Source organism: Carica papaya, chromosome 3 (genome assembly GCF_054855325.1).
Source record: "Carica papaya isolate Zhongbai chromosome 3, ASM5485532v1, whole genome shotgun sequence".
In the NCBI taxonomy this organism is placed as follows: domain Eukaryota; kingdom Viridiplantae; phylum Streptophyta; class Magnoliopsida; order Brassicales; family Caricaceae; genus Carica; species Carica papaya.
The window spans coordinates 13,449,716-13,464,255 of NC_142311.1; the positions used below are offsets into that span (position 1 = coordinate 13,449,716).

A 14,540-nucleotide genomic window follows, 5' to 3' on the forward strand; every position below is an offset into this window, starting at 1 on the left:
TCATCTCTAATGGTTGAGGTTCAAGAAACAAGTATTGTTCACGGACCAGTTAGTGAACCTGTTCAAAATCATATTAAGCAGTGACCTAATCTAGTACAAAGTGAACAAGTTGTACACAAACCTCTTAGAAGGTCTAGTAGACAATGTCGTGCACCAAACAAGTTAAATCTTTTAGTGCAAGATAATGTAACAAATGAGATTAATCATGATGATAATGACCCCAAGACCTATGAAAAGGCTAGTTCTGATTATGAGAAATGGATAAAGGCCATGGAATCTGAAATGGAATTCATAAAGGTCAATAAAGTTTGGACTTTGGTTGAAACTTCAAAGGATATAAAACCTATTGGTTATAAATGGGTTTCTAAAAAAAAGATTGGAGCAAACAGAAAGGTGGAGACTTATAAAGCCTGTCTTATTGCTAAAAGGTATCGTCAAAAAGAGGAAATCGATTATGACGAAACATTTTTCCCTGTAGCAATACTCAAATCAATTCGGATTCTACTTGCTGCAGCTGCATACTATGATTATGAGATATGGCAAATGGATATGAAAACAGTTTTTATAAATGGTGAGTTGGAAGAGGATGTGTATATGACACAACTTGAAGGTTTCATATCCCCATCTGATCATGATAAAGTCTGTAAGCTACATATATTTATTTATGGATTAAAGTAAGCATCTCGGAGTTAGAATATTCATTTTAACAAAATAATTAAAAAGTTCAATTTTGTTAGATGCGAAGAGAAACCTTGTGTGTACAAAAAGGTTAGTGGGAGAATGATTATTTTTTAGTACTGTATGTAGATGATATATTACTCACTGAGAATGACATACCAGTATTACAAAATACTAAGATTTGGCTATCTGAACAGTTCTCTGTAAAAGACTTGGGAGAAACAGCTTATATATTAGGAATAATGATCTATAGATATAAATATAAGAAGTTGCTTAGTTGCTTGAACTTTCCCAATCTATGTACATTGACACCATTCTAAAGAGGTTTAATATAAAAAATTCTAAAAGAAGCTATCTACCGATAGACAATAGAATTACTCTAAGTAGAGAGAATTGTACTAAGACCTCTGAAGAGAGAGAAAGAATTGATAGAGTCTCGTATGCTAACGCAGTGAGAGCTATCATATATATCATGACATGTACACGTCCTGATGTGGCTTATGCACTAGGAGTGACTAGCCGATATCAGACAAATCCTAGTGAGGAATATTGAAAAGTGGTAAAGACTAGTCCTAAGTACTTGAGAAGAACTAAAGATTAATTCCTCATTTATGGAGAATCTGAGTTAAAAGTAGAAGGTTATGTTGATGCAAGTTTTGCTTCAGACAAAGATGATAGCAAATCTATATCTGGTTATGTTTTCACTTTAAATGGTGATGCAGTGAGTTAGAAAAGTTCTAAACAAACTACGGTAGCTGATTCAGTGACCGAAACAAAATATATAGCAACAAGTTAAACTGCTAAGGAAGCTGTTTGGATGAAGTTCTTAACTAAATTTGGTGTGGTTCCTTCAATAGAAGGTCCAGTTCCATTATTGTGTGACAATATTGGAGCGATCATTTAAGCAAAGGAGCTGAGATCACATCAAAAGTCCAACCACTTGATTAGAGAAATCATTGAACGTAGAGACGTTAAAATTCAAAAAGTTAATGGAAATGATAATGCAGATGACCTGTTCACTAAGGCTCTTAGTGCAAAGGAGTTTGACCAACATAACGGGAAGTTAGGAATGAAGTACATGAAAAATTAGATCTAGTGCAAGTGGGAGATTGTTGGGGATATAAGTATTATGCTCACGATCCAATTATTCGTATAATATATTAAATACATTATTATTTGACAATTTATTTTAATATATGACAATAGTATTTTTATTATCTTATCGTTTAATTTTTGTAATAAAGTTCTTGATTAATTTATAAGTTTTACATCAAAATAGAGATCTTGATAATGAGAGTAAAATCTTCTATGATTTAATTTAAAATGTTATTAGTCATTAGATCATCAAAATATAATACTAATAATCCGGTAAGACTAATATACATGTAATAGTCTTTATAAGATAAAAATTAGTTGATCTTATTAATTAAATCACATATATAAATGATGCATATGGAAATATAATAATTTAGTCGACCCAATTAAGAATTTTTAATGGTTAATATTACCTTAAACTGTCAGTAGAGTATTCTCTTATTTTGATGAGACATAAGAATTTTCTTATATCTGAAATCATCATAATAATTTATAAGTCATTTATTATATTTTGATTCTGAACACTTATAGTCATATAACTGTAGTTGAAGGATATTGAGTGTGATTAAAAACTTGTAGAATTAATGATTGATCAAGATAGAATCTATCAACTTTGATAATAAGTTTAAGCTCTATGCTGTCATTTATTATAACGAGTAAATTAAGACCTTGGTCAGGGCAGTTGAATGAAAGAAAAAAATATTTTCTTATATCATTCATTAATCAATTATAATTGACATGTAGCATAGTCAATTACCTATTGAAATTTGAAAGATAAACCATATCCTATGGTTAATCCAGAGCAATAATGACAGAATGAAATATTACATCTTTCTTTAGCAGTTTCTTACGAGTAATTGTACATTTTATGTTATCCGGTCGTTGAAGAGTGTTGCTAAATGTTAACCTTAATTAGGAAATTAGTTTGACCAATTTGCTATCGGTTTAGTATTAAACCTATGGAGTCGCACACTAATGAGTGTTTTGACTTTCACTAAATAGATTAATTATTTGAGAATTAAATTAAAAATTTTAATTTAATCAAATAAATAAAATTTTTGGTCTAAATATAATATTATTATATTCTTTATTAGTACTAAAAATATAATTAATATTAGAGACAAATTAATTTTTTTATTTTTGAAATAGAAAATTAATATTTATATTTTTGAGTTATTATATTAATAGTGTAATAATATAATGTGTAGTTATTATAATAATTGAGATTATTATAAAATTTAATTTAAAATTAAATTGATTTATAAAATTGTTTTATTAAATAATAATAATTAAATAAAAAACATATATATATGTAAATAAAAAAGAAAAAAAAAGAGGTAGATCAATCCAAATAGATTTGGACGTCTAAAGGGAGAGTCCAATATACACAGACGAGTTGAGAAATTAGCCGCACACTAAAACAAAAAAATTAGAGAATTTTTTTGTTAAAATTTTATGAGAAAATTTGAACTCATATTGTTCATCTATTCTGTTGATCAAAAAATTGAATAATAAAAGTTAATTTTGGTATTAATACGCATAAAATATTTGTATTTTTAAAAAATTTTAATTTAAAAATTTACTGTCAAATATATTTTAAATTTAATTTTTAAACTGTAATATAAATTTTAAATATAAATAAATCAGATTGTACTACTGCACGTTATGTTATGGATATATTATAATTCTACTAGATGGCCAGTAAAGTGTGGAAAAATCTGGAGTTACAAAAAAGTTAGAATGAACCAGTAAAGTGGTCCTGACGATGACATCCATGCCATTTTCCAAGTAGTCTTCAAATCTGGGTGTAGAGTTTTTGTAACTCCATTTCGCTTCTGGTAAGAACGCGTTACACATGTATATACACCCATATAAGTTATTGGTTTCAGAAAATGAAAGTATTTTTGATTAAAATAAATTGAGTTCACGTGGGATAGTTACCGCTTTTGTGAGATAAGGAAGAACAATTTCTCCTTTCTCCTTGAGAATTTCATTAACCACACCATTGCTGGTGTTGTAGAGTACTGGGAAAAACAACTTCATGTAATCAGGAAGGTTTTCAACATTCTTCACATCCCATCTGAAATCAAATTATCACAAGTTCAAAGTTAGGAAACACTCGGTTAGTATTTGACCATCTGGATTCGTTTTACTTTGAGGATTTTATTAAAACATGATAATTTCCAGCATTAATTTGCTTATTTAATTAATTTTATACGAATATATATATATGTATATATATATATATTGTATTCCAAGGGACCAAAAGAAGCATTTCATTAATCTAACTCTTGCAAAACTCAATTTATTTGACATCTCTAAATTAGTCCACCATCTAAACACAAATATATATATATATATATATTTAGGTACACTTAGGAATTACAATAATTTTCTAATCATTGACAATTCAGTTTAAATCATTAGAATTAGAGTATCATAATTAATATATCTAACTTTGACATGTCTCCCAAATATCTTTGGAAAGATTAACTGCTTCATATTGAAATCCAGAGAAGCGAGTTGAAGTAATTCTGATTTTGCATCATGTTTTTTACCATAAGCTTCAGTACTCCATCGAGCTTCCAGCCTTTTCATCCTGCGGTTTAATGGAGTTTCTATCGCATGATTTACTTCTTTGACAATCATTTTGTCCATGTCTTCTTCTTCCCTAACTTTCCTTATATGATTTCTTGTGAATTCCTTAGCCTTGTCCAAGATGTTTTCTCCTTTATATTCCAAATAGGAAGCTTAATAGAGGCTCAAAATTTTCTTCACATCCTCGTATACACTTGACTTGAAACTATCATTTTTTTTTTTAAAAAAAAAAAATGCTAAACACACGTGTATTGGTACATCGTAAATTTAATTTTATTTATTTATTTTTTTTAATATTTTAATTTGATGAATTTATATAATAAAATATAATACTTAATATGTATTAAGTACTCTGTTAAATTAAAAAAATTATCAATATAAAAATTAATAAATTATAGTTTATAAATTATGGTTCATATATTTAAAATTTTGATAATTGTATTAATATGTATATCTCTCTCTATATATATATATTTGTTCTAGAAAATTTATAATGATAACCACAAATTTAAAAATTCAATCTTTATAATGAAATATAATATTTGATAATTATTTTATATATATAGTGACGTACCTTGGAAGACTTGATAGCCATGTTGTCTAAGGAGTCTAAAGTAAAGAGCAGTTAAATGTAAATTCTTGTATGAAATTCTTGATAAATCTTATCTGAGAACTTTTGCCATATCCTTCTCGAGACGGTAGCCTAATCCTAGCCGTTCAATGTCATCAATCAGTTGAAGTCTCTCCCACAGATCTGCACCTTCATCGTTGATCATCATGCACCTCACTTGCTCCTCTAACTTCCACGTCCTTTCTTTATAGACTTCAACCTACACTTCGTGTTATAGTAAATTAACATAGAAATTAAATGAAAAATAAATTAGAAAAGAAAAAAGAGAGTAAATATTGTAGTTACCGGCTGGTGAGAGGAGGTTAATGACTGCAAGAGCTTATGGCTCCACGTGTTGGGTTGGTAATTAGCAGTTACTGTTGTTTTCAAGTCAACAGCGAAGTGCCGGCGCAGTCAACGAACAGCGAGTCTTACAAACATGTAGACATTTTTTATTTTGTGTAGTGTAAGGAAGGCTGTAATTGGTCAGTTTTGGAGCCAAGGAGGAAGGGCATTGGGGCATTGTACGCAGAACTTTGCTTGCCATTAATTCCAAAACACCGTAGTTTTGATCATCTGGGATACTCTCCACGAGCAAAAAAAAGATGGAAAACTTTTTGAGAATTGAGATGGAAGCCTGGAATGCTCTGCGATAATGATTTTTGAGGAGGTAATAAGTTTGGTTTGGCCTTCTGGAACTTCCCACGTGTGTTCACCAAATCCAGAAACATGGATGTAAAAATTGTTATTTACTTACTGATATTTCAAATATTACGATATTGAAGATCAAAGCTATGATTATATTTTATATATCAAGTAACTAAAATATAAAAGATTTGTATCAAACACAAACAAATTCCATTGCTACTTGGAAGAAACTAGGACAAACAGAAACTTTCAAAGATCAATATTCAAGAATAACATCATTCTCTAGTATTTCAACACAAAGCATTTGCAATTCTATTTGGCTACAAAGCATCAGAAGAATAGATTTCCTATTGTTGGCATTAGAAATAGCATAGGACAATCTTAAGAGGTTTCAGCAGCAGACTGGGTCACTCCAGACTTCACAAGCAACTTGTTGAGAGAATCAGGAGGGCAAACCTGATACTTCACCTGCCCAGCTGGAGTGAGAAACACCTCGGCCAACTCAAGCTTTTCACCAGTAAGACTCGTGCTGTCCATGGTCTTGCTAAGGACCTTCAATGAAAGCTGAACCGCCTCCTCCCTTGTCATATCATCCTTGTAGTCCTGTTTAAGCATTGATTGTGCAGCTGCATTGTTTGCTCCAATGGCTGCAGCTTTCCATCCACTGTAGTTTCCACTGGGATCGGTCATATACAGTTGGAAGCCATAGTTTTTGTCCCATCCAGCAAAGAGAAAAGAAACGCCAAAGGGACGCAGACCACCAAACTGAGTATATCCTTGCTTGGTGTCACAGAGAGATTGAACTAGCTGCTCGACGGGCATTGGCTCTTGGTAGGCATAGGTGTAGCGTTGGGCTTGGACCCTAGCCGTGTTGATTAGGATGTTGGCATCAGACATTATTCCAGCAACAGCACAAGCAACATGATCATCGATCTTGTACATCTTCTCGGTGGATGTTGAGGTTTGCAAGAGTTTGGATGTAACCTTCTTTTCACCGACCAAAACAACACCATCTTTTGCTAGTATTCCAATAGCAGAACCAGCATTTCCTATGGCCTCCATGGCGTATTCAACTTGGTATAGGCGACCTTCTGGGGAGAAGATTGTTGTACGGCTATCATATCTTCGGGACATATTTGATTACCCTAATTGATCATAAGAGAAAAAGGAACGGAAGTATGCATCAGTAGGAATAGAAAATATCATAGAAGTTTGGAACTAGTGAAAGGATCCAAGAAAACATGAGACTGAAGATTAGAAAGTCTTGACGTTTTCAGGGGATCATACAACCTAAGTTAACCTCCAGCTAATATGCATAATTCGAGCTTCTTTCCTCACTAAAAAATTTTAAAAGAAAACATGAAATTAGCATGAGAATTAGGGTTGAAATCTTCACAAGAAATGAATATTTATTATTTAAACAACTTTTTAAGAAAGATAAGCAACCTTAAGGTCACCTTCTACTTTGAACTCCCAGACCCTTGTTATTCATAGCCAGGAAAATGAGATGTCGCACCACCACAGACCAAACATTAACACAAGCTCATGAAAATTCAATAGTGTGATTTTCAAGGTTTTTAACAACGAAAACCCAAGCCCCACTTCAATGATAATGCAAGGGGGCAGCAAATTCCTTACTCCAACAACTACTCCACCTAGCAAACCATTTTGAATGCCAAAAGGAAATTATAAGCAAGGGAACCAAGGAGGTAGCACCATGTACAAGAGAGAGAAAACAAGATTAAATGAGCCAAAATGTCCTCGAGGTCCCAAAATGTTCTTCATAAACAATAGAATGACCTTTAACAAAATATACAAGGTTTAGAACAAGAAGTCGCGATTCTATGTAACAGGAATTAAGGAACAAATATGCTAAAATTACAAAAACCAAGTGAATGAAACACCAAGAAACCAGAGTTCCGAATCTCTCCATAGGCCCTTTAGAGCCACAGCTTGGATCGGTCCAAGGGCATTGTGAACTAGAAATGGCCAAATTTCTCTCAACCATTAGACGTAGGAGAGATTTTTTAGTCAACAAAGAAACTAAAGAAAGAATAGGGATTCTAGATGCAAGAGAAAGAGAGATTAAAATTAATCATTCTAGATGCAAGAGAAAGAGAGATTAGAATTAGTCATTCTAGAAGCAAGAAGAACAAAGTAGTTCATAACTTATTTCACAATATTAACCACACTTGCAATGCGAATTGTACAGGTGCAAATACCTGAACCATCATTAAAAAAAAGTAGTCATTTCTAGATGTAAAAAGAGAAGAAAGTAGTTCATAACTTATTCCATAATATTAACCACACTTGCAAATCGAATTGTACAGGTGCAGATACTCGTTCTACCATTAAAATTGTTGTAAAAGGCAATCTCCTAACATACTACATTTAGGGATATATGTTTTTCTTGTTCTATAATGTCCCTAGACGGTACAAGCCACTAAGCTTACCACAATCACACTGTTCAATAAGTTTTTTTTTTTAAAAAAAATACTCTCCTTAGTAGCTAGAAAGCAAATTTCAGCCAACTGTGTGTCATACACAATAATAATGGGCTACGAGTAGAACCTGGTTGGTTTATTCTTGTTCTATGGTTTATTCTTCCAAAGACACAATCTCAATGGACAAATCTCTTGGAAAAAACTGCTGCTGCATGTGTTCACAAACAAACTGTTTATCCCTTCATACTTTTGATGTAATGTGAAGCACATTAAAACTGATTATTAGATAAAAAAATTTATTGTTTAAGAAACAAGAACTGCTAACTTCATTACAAGCCATCATCTTCCCCATGTAATTCTTCACACTTCTTTCATATTAGCAGAAAACCAGAACAACTGCCTCCAAAATAATCAAGCCTCCTTCAGTTAACCTCATAACCAAGCTCTAGAGAGTCTAAAGACTATACAGAATAAACAGTAGCAAAGCAGTAACAAGACAATGTTATGAGTACTAATAACTTGTGAGACTTAAAATATGATAAGCAGAACACAGAAAATCCTCTAACAGGAAATGAAATCTTCCTAGATAACAATCAAATTGCCTCCATTAGCAGAAAACAAGAGTAACTTGCTCCAAAATAATCACAGCTCCCTTAGTTAACCCCATAACCAAGCTCTAAAATCACTGAAAATTAAACAGAATAAACAGTAGAGGAGCAGTAACAAGACAATGCTACGGATACTAATAACTTGTGAGACATAAAATATCATCAGCAGAGTTAAAACACAGAATATCTTCTACCAGGAAACAAGATCCTCCTAGATGGCAATCAAATTGCCTCCACTAAAGGTTTTCATACAAATTACGTACGGCCTAATTTTCAAACTGAGTAAGGAACTTGGACAAATTGCATGAAGGAAATGAATTCTCATGAATTTAGGAACTCCAAGGAAATGCACAAAGGTAGTAAATCCTCATTGTTGACTCAAGACAAGGTGAGGCTATCCAAGAATCATGCAATACCACTGGCCCTTTGAGGTATATGCCGGAACCCTCTTGATGGTATAGGCTAAATAACAACGCGAGGTACTTGCTATCTATGTTCTAAAGACTCAGGAAAGAGAAGACTTGCAAAAGAGTGATAAACAGTAGAAAATAGAAATGTAGATGTAGTAGAACGCAATTCTAACAAGCTAGCAAAAGCTAAAGCAACACCCCGTAGCTTATGTATGAAATAGCAATATATTAACGATGGTGGCTGTAAAAAACAAAAAGGAATTGAGAGGACCATAGAACTTGAACCAAGCATCTCAAGAGCAAAAGGAAAACAATAGCTAAACAGAAGATCTAAAGACGAACTAATAAATATAATGAAACCGATTTTGGGCTGAAAATCACCCAAGAGCTAACCATGCAGTGGTAATTAAAAAGAAAGAAAAAAAAAAGAAAACTTGAAACCTAGACACTCATTTCAAATACACAAAGCTATTCTTTTGGTTTCACCAGTTTGGACTCAAGGAGAAATAGAATCCCTCATGAACAAAGTCAAACAGCAAGTAAAAAGATTGAAAAGAAAGGGAACAACTGCAATGAAAATATAGCATATAAATAGTGATAAAATAAGTAAAATCAGATGCAATAACCAAAGTGTTAAGTGCCTTGGACAGAACATCTGTCTACAAACACAACAAGATATGAAAGATCAATTGTTTAAAGTATTGAAACAACAAGCAGTTAAAACATGATTAAAAGAAGAACATGGGTGGCTATACAATACAAACAGAATTTTAGAATTAATAATAACATGTCTGGGTACATAAAAATATAATAAAACTGAGAAAAAAAGATGCAAATACATGTTTATGACCCAAGACATATAACTGCATAAGGATATATTTACATATATATGTATGTATGTGTGAAAACATGTTTTACACAGTTATACACCATTAAATTCAGAAGCGAAAAGCAAACCAGAGAAGTAAATATGCACAAGATGAAGTTTAAATCTAACTCAAAAGCATTGTATAAAATAGCATACAAAAACGTTATCTGGTACTTAGACCAGAAAGCCGCAAAGAAAGACGTAGCCTACCGTCGGGTGTGTACATATACATATATGAGATGGTACCTACGCTAACAGAAAACCGCAGAAACTTTAGGGGAAAAGATAGAACCAAAGTAAAGAAAGCAGATGTAAGGAGCAAAAAAAGATCCAGCACACAGAGAGGGCATATCTGTTCAGGTAATCAACATACTCGATCTACATTCACGTAAGGGTATGTACGGATACATACATATATATATATATATATATATGTATGTATGTATTGGTGTATATACGCGCACGCAAATATATGGTCATAAAACCACATAAACAATAGAATTAAGCTAAAATATAGAAAGATATTTCATGTTATCAGAATCAGCATATAGAAATGAAAAAAAAAAACCCCCCGAATCTGCTTTCATCATCTAGGAAATCAAGGACCTGTCATAGCTGCATAGCAACATAGGTAAAAAAAATAATTTTTTTTAAAAAAAACAGAGGATTGTACTTATATGCTATAATTTGCTTAGTCAAATCAGTTAAGAAGGGAGAAAGATGACAGGGCGTGCTAATTTCCCTTGATGGAGAAGATATGATGATAGAAGCCATTAGGGTTTCGATTTTCCAAAGAAGAAAAATGGTGTCACTAACCAAGGAGCAAAAACTCTTGGATCTTTCAGAAACCCTGATCTTCCAGAAACTATTCCACTCCATTTTCTCACAAAATAGAAATCTCATAAACAAAAATGCAACAGAAATTTCAAAAAAGAAAATCAAAACAACAACAAGAACAACAATAGCGATGATAAAGTCGACGAAACAAGAACGGATAAATGCAGGATCTAACTCACCTGTAAATTATTCTCACCAAAGCAGCTAATGCTCCGTCTAAGAAGCTACAGGGATTATATTTCAGCTGCGAGTGTACTAGACTTGTTCTTCAAGAAAATTGTTGACGCTTATAAATAATGATTTTATTTTCTTTTCACATTTCCTTTAGAAGTTAATGAATCGAAGCTCTCGGCCCAATCCAAAAATTGAGATCTTCCTCATGGGCTAATTGTTAAATAAATAAATAATAAATTCAGTAGCCAAGCTTAATTGTTAAATAAATAATAAATAATAATAAAATCAGTAAAATTGTGGAAATAATAATAAAAGTTTTTTAAAATATAATATATCAATAAAATAAATTAAATATTAATAGTAGCTAATGGACCAATCCAAACCCGATCCATAAGGCTTGCAAACGAAGTTCGAGCCAGACTGCCCCTATATTGGGCCGCGCTAATTTGCTAAAGCTTGGGTCTGACGGCCCATCTGTAGAAAGGCCGCTCATCGTCTGGCCTGTCTATTTTTTATATTTATTCAAAAAAAAAATATATATATATATATATTGTTTATAATAAAATTCTAGTTTCAATATTTTATAAATAGTAACTGAAAATGCAATATGCATGTTGATATTGTTTGAAAGTAAATTCTAAAACTTAGTTTTTTTCTTACGAATGAGAAAGAAAACCTAGAACTGAAAGAGACGACCCATGGTCTACATATGGTAAGTGGTTGTGCTAATTCGGAGCATAGGTAAAAGAAATGTATCCCACAGAAAAATCATGTGCCCGCAAAGCAAGATGATCGGCATAAGAATTGTAGTCTCTATGAATATGAAATATCTAGATTTTTCAATCAAGAGCGAGCATAACCTTAAATTGTATTTCCAGATCTACGGTGAGGCAGATGCTGTGCGGGCACAGGGAGAGTCAACTTCAACAATGAACTTACGAATGCTACGATCCCACTAAGTTTGAGGCGATTAAGTACCCCATTAACCTCAGCAGTTAAGGGATGATTAACGTCATGATTAAAAATTTAAACCATTTTTTTTAAGTGTAACAGTTCAGACATACAAAATTTAATTAATGTGGATTTCATATTTATTTTATATGGTATAGTACCCAAGAGTACTACAAATACATCCATACATACATACATACACACACACACACACATATATGCGCACTCCATACATTAATCAAAGGAGGAAATTCTCATTTATAATGATCAGAAAGAAAATGACACAGTTTTTGGTAATATCAAACCTTGAAACATGTTTTTCTGTCTAACTGGGTTTAAAAGAGAAATATGAACTCTACAAAGTTACAAATAAAAAGATGATTCACGGAAGCTGAAGCTTCTTTTTCCTGGAAACTTGATCCAAACACCCTCAAAACAAGCACAAAAGCCATTTATTAAGATACAAATATATAGATTAATCTCTTGAGTTCTTCAAGTCGTTCTACCAAAATGATGATCGATCAAGTCAAGCAGGGCACTTGAATCCTGGCGGCGGATACTTCCCGCAGTCAATGAGAACTTCAAGAGCAATGGGTAAAATAATACTGATATTAAGAAGCTTTGCCTTAATGGTGGTGCAGAGACAAAGGGCAGCATCCAAATCCACCAGTCCCTGAAGCACGGGACAGCACGTGTCCTTTGCACTACTGCCGATCCCAATATGCACCAGGCCACCCAAGACATCAACGCATGCGCCCAGTTTGAGGGTGTCAATGGGGCACGTTTCTTGCTTCGGCGGCGGAGGCGGACATGGTGTCTCCGGGGTGGGAGTAGGCGGTGGATTGACAATGGGGGGACTTGGATGGTAAGGGGGTGGCAATGGTGGGTTTATGATGGGGGGTTTGGGGACAATGGGAGGTGGCTTTGGCACGTAGGGAGGGTTAACAGGGGGCTTTGGCACGTAGGGTGGGTTGACTGGGGGCTTTGGCACGTAGGGAGGGTTAACAGGGGGCTTTGGCACGTAGGGTGGGTTAACAGGGGGCTTTGGCACGTAGGGTGGGTTAACAGGGGGCTTTGGCACGTAGGGTGGGTTGACTGGGGGCTTTGGTGGCTTAATGTGGGGGGGAGGGTGGACGACTGGAGGCTTTGGTGGCTTAGGGTGCGGCGGTGGCTTGACGACAGGGGGCTTTGGTGGTTTAGTGTGCGGCGGTGGCTTGACAAACGGGGGGTGTTTAGGTGGGAACTTGGGGGGATGATGGTGTTTGGGTGGAGTTGGGTATGGGCAGTAGGGACAAGCAAGTGAAGTGAAGAGAGTTGCTAAGTTCAAGAGAATTACAAGGTGGTTGACAAAACCATTCTTCCCCATTCTCTCAATGGATGGATTATGACATGCCTATGGCCTATTCTCTCACATTTAACCTCCTTTTATAGACCAATAAAATTTTAAATAACTCAATTTTCTTTCTTCTAAAATTAAAGACCACCTCAAATATTAATCCATTATTATAACTATTTTAATTAAATAATTTATTAAAATAAAAATATAACTTATTAAGTACTAGATCTATTAATCAAATATTTTGATAGATATATTATTAATCTATAACATATTCATAAAATAACGTGTTCTGTGTTATCAATAAAATTAAATTTTTGTTAAATTTACTACAGTCTTAATTCTTTTAAGAATAATCTAATAATATAATTCTGGGATGACATTAATTTCAAAGATTTAAACTTTTGTGAAAATAATTTAATTTTTTTTAATAAAATTGAGCAAATTACTCTTGTACAAATGCAGTGAATCAGGCTTTGATTTTGACATGTCCATCTACGGACTCACTGCATTTTCTGAGTCATAAATTCTTTTGTGAAGAAAAAATTAAGAATATTTTTGTCTGGATTAATTGACTCGATAGCCTCCATTACAGAAATCCTCGAAGCTACCGACCAGGCCTCGCCTCGTGACAAGTTTAGAGCAAATTTAGGGTTTCACTGTCAATTTTCTGCAACTTGGATAAGAATTTGTGGTAATAATTGGATGATTTGCCTTTTTTTTTTTTTTTGTTTTGTTTTGAAGATTTTGAGCCCGTGATTGAACAAGACAGACCAAGCTGCATGTGACTCTTCCGTGATCTACTGTTTGGCTCTTTTTCTAACTTTTATAATGAACGCCGTAGTAAAAGAATCTTCGCAAGAAAGTGGTCTTCTTTTAAGCAAGTTTTGTTTATTTTTTTTTTTAATAAATTTTAAATTTTTATTTTACATTAGGATTTAGATAATCACAAATTAGAGTCCGTTAATTATGGTGTTCAAATTTAGTATTTACCTTTTTTTGGTGGTGGAATCAAGATAATTTTTATCGCATATTTAGGTATAAATAAAGAATGCAAAATTTTATTTTTTAAATTTTCTTATATTGAATGAACATTTGGTGTTGATTATCAAAAATGTTATCATTTTAAACCAAAAAACAAAGATTATGTATTCAATAAAAATAATTTTTAAAGACTTGAAATGTAAATTTTTAATTATTTTTTTGTTTAAATTATAATTTTTAAGTTTAAATCTATTAAAAATAAATTTTATTTCTTCAAAAATTAATAATTTAAAATACTT

At 32.9% G+C, this 14,540-nt stretch overlaps 3 protein-coding genes across 6 annotated transcripts in view; all 3 read right to left on the reverse strand.

Annotated features, from left to right (window-relative positions):
- Positions 1–5,386, reverse strand: part of LOC110821683 (isoprene synthase, chloroplastic-like) — a gene marked incomplete at its 5' end in the record, with an annotated part of 42,309 nt that extends 36,923 nt beyond the window's left edge. The window contains 3 exon segments of the mRNA XM_088216041.1: positions 4,534–4,607; positions 4,946–5,201; positions 5,288–5,386. Coding sequence (XP_088072167.1) covers positions 4,534–4,607; positions 4,946–5,201; positions 5,288–5,386 — 429 coding nt within the window.
- A 430-nt stretch (positions 5,387–5,816) lies between these two features.
- Positions 5,817–11,168, reverse strand: PAC1 (20S proteasome alpha subunit C1). Of its 4 annotated transcripts, none has more exons than XM_022051632.2 (3): positions 10,976–11,108; positions 6,920–6,966; positions 5,817–6,774 (listed from the first exon to the last, which is right to left on the reverse strand). In XM_022051632.2, the coding sequence occupies exon 3, from the start codon at positions 6,761–6,763 to the stop codon at positions 6,011–6,013; it is 753 nt and encodes a 250-aa protein (XP_021907324.2). In that variant the 5' UTR covers positions 6,764–6,774; positions 6,920–6,966; positions 10,976–11,108; the 3' UTR covers positions 5,817–6,010. The 4 variants fall into 4 exon arrangements, with proteins under 4 accessions (XP_021907324.2, XP_021907326.2, XP_021907325.2 ...); XM_022051634.2 differs by lacking the exon at positions 6,920–6,966 and adding an exon at positions 10,170–10,205 and having other exon boundaries at positions 10,976–11,098; XM_022051633.2 differs by lacking the exon at positions 10,976–11,108 and adding an exon at positions 7,076–7,281.
- Positions 11,169–12,155: 987 nt separating this feature from the next.
- Positions 12,156–13,334, reverse strand: LOC110821823 (uncharacterized). The gene has a single exon (XM_022051773.2). The coding sequence runs from the start codon at positions 13,285–13,287 to the stop codon at positions 12,448–12,450; it is 840 nt and encodes a 279-aa protein (XP_021907465.2). The 5' UTR covers positions 13,288–13,334; the 3' UTR covers positions 12,156–12,447.
- Between the last annotated feature and the right edge of the window lie 1,206 nt (positions 13,335–14,540).

Coding starts and splice junctions, on each gene's coding strand:
- LOC110821823 (XM_022051773.2), bottom strand. CDS start 13,287: ATGGGGAAGAATGGTTTTGTCAACCACCTTGTAATTCTCTTGAACTTA.
- PAC1 (XM_022051631.2), bottom strand. CDS start 6,763: ATGTCCCGAAGATATGATAGCCGTACAACAATCTTCTCCCCAGAAGGT.